This window comes from Trachinotus anak, unplaced genomic scaffold, assembly GCF_046630095.1.
Source record: "Trachinotus anak isolate AG129_WGS33_773 ecotype Australia unplaced genomic scaffold, CSIRO_AGI_Tana_v1 ptg000004l, whole genome shotgun sequence".
Lineage (NCBI taxonomy): Eukaryota > Metazoa > Chordata > Actinopteri > Carangiformes > Carangidae > Trachinotus > Trachinotus anak.
This window is the reverse complement of record NW_027273855.1, coordinates 22,592,501-22,599,438: the sequence shown is the minus strand read 5'-3', so window position 1 is coordinate 22,599,438 and position 6,938 is coordinate 22,592,501. Positions and strand designations below refer to the sequence as shown.

The window sequence follows — 6,938 nt, the reverse complement described above, 5'->3', positions numbered from 1 at the left end:
CCCGGCCATATGGGCTTTGTGTCAACACTCCAGGTCCAGCCAGGTCTCACTCGGGACAAGGAGAGCAGGATGCATTTTTCATAAATCATTTCTTGACACCACATCAAGGTTATGTGGTTGGCAGCCTGTAGCCTGTAAATTGCCTTTGCATTGACAATGCAAAGGAGCTCCACTGGGATTCAAATAGTTCAGTTGCTATTTATGGCTGGAAAATTAGGATGACCTTTTCCATGACTGTGATAATGGTGCCTTCGATGTGAGCTAATTCATGGAAGAGGAAACTCTTATCCTACAGTATATATTGGAAACGTAAACCGTTTATTCAGACGCTGAAAGCATACAGACAAGCTAGCTTTTGTTTGCCATCCATGATGCACTGGCTCTATGCTACCCACAGTGTGGAGGTAATAATTAGCTCACTACAGCAGGGTAACAAGTTTGCACCCCCGTCCTGCTGCGCAGCTCTGTAATTGGTCCCCTCATGTGGCACAGTCGGGCCCCAGAACAAAGAGTTCCCAGAGGGGGAATCTATGCTGACCCATGCTGAACCCTCCACAACAATGACAGGCAGGAAGCATTTACATATGCTGACAGACTTGTCTCTTCCTAGGGTGGAGTGCTAGGCACTTCATTAAAGCAACATCAATACCTGCTGATGGAAACTGAGGAGTGGGCCCGCGTGCATCACTGTCTGCTCCAAGACAGTATAGTGAAATGACATAGGGCTGTCACATCCAATTTCAAATAAACAGACAGCATTTATTAAATGAGCTGTGTGTGGAAATTGATGGGAGAGAGGCGGTGAGATGCTGTCTGAGCTGTGAATTGTCTGCATGCATCAGCAATTGGTTTACCCACAAGCTGTTCACCTGAACATCAGCTGCCAAAATCTGTCGGCCTGCGGGTTCACCCGAGAAAATTTAGACACTTTGCGAGTGTTGTTTTGTTATTTTTGACCTAAAAAAAAAAAAAAAAAAAGCAGCTTTCCTTGCTTTAGTATGGTCGTGTTTTTACTGTGTTCTGTCAAATGTTAACATGCTACTCAGTGAACCCTGCATTCATGCCTCAGAACGAGAGGATTGGGCAAAGTCAGACACAGGTGACGTATCTGTCGATTCAGCAGCCGAGCAGCAGGAGAGCAGGTGGGTTCGCTCATTCATTGCATCACGGAGCTGTGAATTCATTCTCTTATCCAGTTAAAGGAAGGGTAAATCCTCCTTCCATTTGACACGCTGCTCATTTAGCTGAGAGGCACGGTGAATGACTGGAGGGAGGGGAGCTGAGGTGGTGTTGGTGGGGGGTGGGGTGGGGTGCTGTTTGGGAGGTGTCGTCCTGAGCAGATGGACCTCTCTGTGGCGTAGTAAGTGGAGTCTTCACATGGCAGAGGAGACTGCAGGATCTCACAGGACCGGGACACGGCATCCAGGTGGCCACAGCCCCTCCTGTCCAGCTGGAGGAGCGATGGGGCCATCTGACACTCGCAGGCAAATGATACACTTTTCTTTGCTGCTTTGTTTTGTCTCCACACAAAAGCCCCGAGCCAATCAAGGAATTTAGCTAATGAAGCTTGGAGAAAATCCTTTTGATTACATATAAATACCCAAGGTCATGTTAACAACAGGAGAACAGCACTTACATGCGATCTTCAGGTGAACACTCTCATGCAGGGCTTTTTGCTTTTCAAGACAAAAATAGTAAATGTGACACATTGTTTGAAGTGATTAAGATTTCACACAAACCCATCTTTCGAATCTGCATCAGCAACCGACCGCAGTAATTTCTGCACAGCTTACACATTCTGCAATGTGGATTCAACAAATCCAAGTGAGAAAGTCCCATCTGCGCTTCTCCTCCACTGATCCCAGGCCCTGGAGGCTACACAGGGCTAATTGTAGCCCCATTTTCCCTTCCTTATCTTTTTGTTTTTACTCAGTGTCGGGGTCAGGGAAGCTCCCAAGTGACCAGCGGCCAGAGCAACAGCCATCAGCCCCTGCTGAGCATCAGTAATTAGAGCCCTCCTCCAACCCCCCCTCCCCCTCCTCCCCGTGCTTCCCCACAGATCCGGGCCGGGAACCTCTCGCTCTCCTTCTGAAGGGCAACGGGGGCAAAGAGGAGGAACAGCTGCTGATGGGAAACCACTTTCCAGTTCCCATGGATGACCAGCGTCTATCCGTCCTCCTCTGAGGATACACAGCAGCGTCTTTGATAGCCATGACGGAGGCTTGGACCAGACATCACCATAGCATCATTGTCTCGTATTGGCTGGCGTCTTCTCTTTCTTTTTGTTTATCACTGTTTTCCATGACTAGCTGGTGATTTATTAATCTGTTGGTGGTTTATCACTACAGACATTTCAGTCTGTATTTGGAAGGTGCTGTAAGACTCACATATGCGTCATACGAACAATGGATTACAATGAGTGGACAATAATATTAGTGACCTGTAATAAATACTAACTATGTGAACCTATGTCACTTTATTAAAAAAATCTGCTGGACTTTATAACTGTAAGTTATCAGGAGTTGTGAAGAATATTACAGCTGGAAGAAGTGCACAGACCCTTTAAAAGTAAAACTACTTCATTACAAGTCCTACTGAGGTGAATGTACAGTGTCATCATCAAAATATACTTATATCAAAAGTGAAAGTACTCGTTCAGCAGAAAAATGTCCACTGTGACTGATACATTATTATTTATGAAATTAAATTCAGTGGTGGAAGAGGCAGTGAGACCTGCATTCAAAACTTTACTTCAGTAAAAGTATTATGTAAAAAATATTTAAAAGTATCAAAAGTAAAAGCACTCACTATGCAGAAAGGCCCATTTCAAAATGATATAGGCTACATTATGTTATGGGATTTAATAATTAATGCATTCATGTACAGTAAAAGCATCATTATTGTTGTAGCTGCTAAAGGTTGGGCTAATTTTAACTTCTTTTTGTACTTCTGGGTCGTTTAATCCACAGTATATCTGTCAAATAAATTTGGAGTCAAAGTACAATAAAAATAAAATCACACCAATATGAACTGAAGCTTTGCAAAGTTAATATTTACTGCAGGGCTTGTGTTGTACTTTATTATGTTGTTCACAATCTATATGCAACTGTATTTCACAAGAGCTAGACTTCAGCATTAGACCCTGCTGATTCTTCCTGAGTTGGAGGTGGTGGTATAACACTGTATGTAGCTGTCTGTACCCTGACTGTCTCTGTGTTATATTCACAGTGATAAAATGCATCAACAACCTGTTTTGATAAACGCTTCTCATTTTATTCTTGCCTGAATTTGATTTGAAGGTAAATATACCATGTAATAGGTGTATAAACGTCAGCATTAAATCCTTAGCTTTATTTTGTCACGTACAGAAAATACATGTATTTCATGTGGAAGGATTTGTGGTCACTGTTGGTGCCTGGAGAATATGGAGTGATACAGATTTTTAGAAGCGTGCTTGCTCCATCTAGTGGGCAAACAAACTAATAGTTTCATGATAGGTTCAATGCAGTTTTGACCAAGAGAATGAATAAGAGCTTATTTTCAGTTGAATGTCTTATTTTTAATGTTTTGGGGGGGTTTTTCGTTTTTTTTTTAGTTTTTTGTTGTTTTTCTGTGTGTTAAATGACCTTGACACAAACAATTGATAAAGTTAAGTGCAAATATGGCTTGAAAATTACAAAGCTGTAAAGAAAAAAAGTAAAAACATCAACATTTTTTAACAATGCATCTGAAGGATGCAGAAAAATGTCAATAGGCTACAGCCAGCAGCTGTTTAGCTTAGCTTAGCATAAAGACTTGAAACAGGGGTAAACAGCTGGCCTGGGTCTTTCCAGAGGTAATAAAACCTATTTACCAGCATCTCTAAAGCTCAGTAATTAACATGTTATCTGTTACATCTGTAAAAATGTCAGGTTGTAGTTTTATGAGGAGTTTTATTTATACTTGCTGAAGACATTTCTCTTTGGACGCAGAAACCACAACATGTTTTTATATATTTTAAGTGACAGGATACAACACGTGAGCGTTAGAGGTGCGGTCAGGTGGATTTTTGTACTTTGGAGAGAGTCAGGCTAACAGCTACTTCCAGCCTTTGTGCTAAACTAAGCTAACTGACCCCCCCCCCCCCCCCCCCCCCCCCCCCACACACACACACACACATTAGAGTTGTATCGATCTTTTCATCTAACACTCTGCAAGAAATTCAATAAACCCGTTTCCCAAAATGTCAAACTATGTGGTTTCCAGCCTCTTTTCAGTACAGTGTTTCTCAGATGAACTGTCATGAAGGACACTGAGTGTTGCAGAAGTCTCCCGACTTAAACAGCCGGTAGATGTTCACCAGTGGGAACATAGTGACTGAGCCGACTAGTGAGCCCATCTGTGCTGCAGCTCCACACCAAACCAGGGCGCTGTGGCTCCGGTCTCTCAGGATGACACCCACCATTACTTTGACGTAGGACAGCGTTCCAGTGAAGAAGAGCCATGAGAGCACCTGGTGAGGGCAGAAGAACAAAGTGGACTCAGCAGTTCACCTGAACGACGATCTGAGAAATGTTTGACATCATTTGCGTTTGGAAAACGAATCGGGATTTTGTGCATCATCATTTTCAAATGCTGACACCACAGCTACACAGTAACAGCCCAAATACATGACCTCATGATCGGTTATGAGAGTGAGCAGTGTTGCTCAACACTCAGGGCTTTTGTAAAGGAGGAGTTGAACTTTGCCACAAGTATTTCCCTGATAAAGCCCCAGAGAAATGATTTCTGTGTCTTTTCTTTCTAGGCCATACATCTCTTACACAATCTGTTTGTGTTTCACTCACAATGATCATCTCTCCCACCACAGACCCCTGAAGCAAAGGACACGGGCTCATAGCTGCCATGGCCATGTTGTAGCTGCCAAATCCTGTCCCCAGTGCTGTCAGCACACCAAGAAACACCAGTGACCTGAAAACAAAAAGAGGTTTGATTATATTATCCCATATAAACTATGTGCCCAAGCCATTTTTATACCCAGAGAAAACAGTCAAGCCGGACAAAGACAGATTCAGGATTAATCAAATCTGCCTTGAAGCAACAGTCAGGGGCCAAAATGAACTCAGAAAAAGCTTTTTCATGCTGCAACCATTCCTCCTGTTCATACTGGCCATAATGTTATATTTTTCTTCCAATGCACATTAAGTGATGGAGGATCAAAATCCTTGTTTACACAGTCCTTGTTCTGTGGAGGAATATATTCCAAAGTCCAACCAAAGTTTGGCACCTGATTTTGTTTTCGTCTTAGTTTTTGCCAAAAAAAAAAAAGCACATTATTTTCCGTCATTTGACTAAAGTCTCATTCTTGACGTGCATTTTTAATTTTCTATGTCTTCTTAGTTTTTTGAACTTCCAGCTGTCGCCATCTTTGTTGTGTGCAGTTGCAGTGGGTTCATGGAAAAGGCCCTGCTTACTTCCCACACAGTGTCCATGTCCCTCAGCTCCGTTGTATAATGCAGGACACTTGCTCTCTGCAGTAAATCCAGTGAAGTTGGCTGTTGCGTTGCACATCTGGACACCTTGACACTTGTTTTAAGACAAACTTGGAAGAAAAATTTAAGTCATAAAAGGAAACATTCATTTTTACCTGTTTTGGAAGAACATGGCGATGGTGCAGGCCACTGGGTTGGCAACTGATGCCAGAGCAGCAGAGAGGTGATAGGCCAGGTTGCCGTAGGGCATACAGGAGTACGTCTGCACAGAGGGCAGCAGCCCGTTGGTGGCGGCGTTGACCGACACCACCATAAAGTAGATGAAGGTCAGCTGGTACACGGAGTGTTTTGGACCTGGCAGCAGAGGCTTGCTCTGGGCTGCACCCTCAACCTGGCATTTCACACCCTCTCCATCAATCTCTGCTCCAGGGTTATCCAGGCCGGCGCTGACAGATGCCACGGCGTCTGGCACGAGGTTTTCGGTGGACAGCTCGTATGTCCGAGGAAGTCTGTTCAGTGCAACAAAAGCAGCCAGGCTTATGCACATCATGACTGCTAGGAAGAAGAAAAACACCTCGGTGGAAAAGTTTGGAGGAAGATACTCTGTATGTAAGGACCAGGTGCTGCTGCCTGTGTGGTTTCCTGCAGTCTGAGAGGAGTTGACACACTTGGCGATGCCCACGCCTTGTGCCAGAGCAACTACACCAGGAATGAAACCGCTTAACCCTTCTCCAATGAAATACGTGGTGATGTATTTCGCTGGAAGTTGCATCATGAAAGGCAGGAAAGTAACTGAGGAGGTGCAGTCCACCAGAGAGAGGAAGAAGGTGATGATGAAGAAGGCAGTGCTACGCGGTGCCCCGGCCACGATCGTGGTCTTGTCCCAGAAGAAGGCGAGCAGGATGCAGGACAGGACACCGATGGAGAGGATGGAGTAAATGACAACATGCTCTTTGAGACGCCCTGGGCACAGTTTGTGCATGAGGGTGACCAGCAGAGGTCCCAGGTTGGCCAGCTGGATGATGACCGTCAGGTATGAGGGGAGCTCCCAGCCCTCAGGGAGAGTGTTGACGATGAGCGGCAGTTCCACCCACAGGCCGTTCACTGCCACCCAGGAGCCCAGGCCGAAGGCGCAGGCCAGCATGTGGACGCGCAGAGCCATGCTGCAGCTGGATTAGTCTGATGAGACTGTGAAGAAGGAGAAACAGTCCGCCCCAAGTCGTTCCACCTCTGCTGTGTGTCAAACCTACAGAAACACACGTCAGAAGCATTAAATTTGTCTGTTATATACTGTTCCAGTAGACACGCGATTGTTGACTCAGTAATGGCACAGATCAGACGCTGTGATTTATTAAAGCTCGTGCTCAGAGCCAGTGGTGGAGGAAGTACTTATTAAGTATTATCCGCAAAAAATACATTTGAAGTAGTATAGTTCAGCAAAAGTAAAGTACAGGATTAAATGTACTC

The 6,938-nt window shown here is 44.6% G+C and overlaps 1 protein-coding gene across 1 annotated transcript in view; it reads right to left on the bottom strand.

Moving 5' to 3' along the window:
- Window positions 1–3,251: 3,251 nt before the first annotated feature.
- The window catches only part of slc52a3-1 (solute carrier family 52 member 3-1), a 5,351-nt gene continuing 1,664 nt past the window's right edge, over window positions 3,252–6,938 (bottom strand). Inside the window, exons 3-5 of the mRNA XM_071477141.1 lie at window positions 5,627–6,717; window positions 4,827–4,950; window positions 3,252–4,492 (exon numbers count right to left, since the gene is read on the bottom strand). Of these exons, the coding sequence (XP_071333242.1) occupies window positions 4,280–4,492; window positions 4,827–4,950; window positions 5,627–6,633 (1,344 nt within the window). The 5' untranslated portion in view covers window positions 6,634–6,717 and the 3' untranslated portion in view covers window positions 3,252–4,279. The remainder of the gene's footprint in view (window positions 4,493–4,826; window positions 4,951–5,626; window positions 6,718–6,938) is intronic.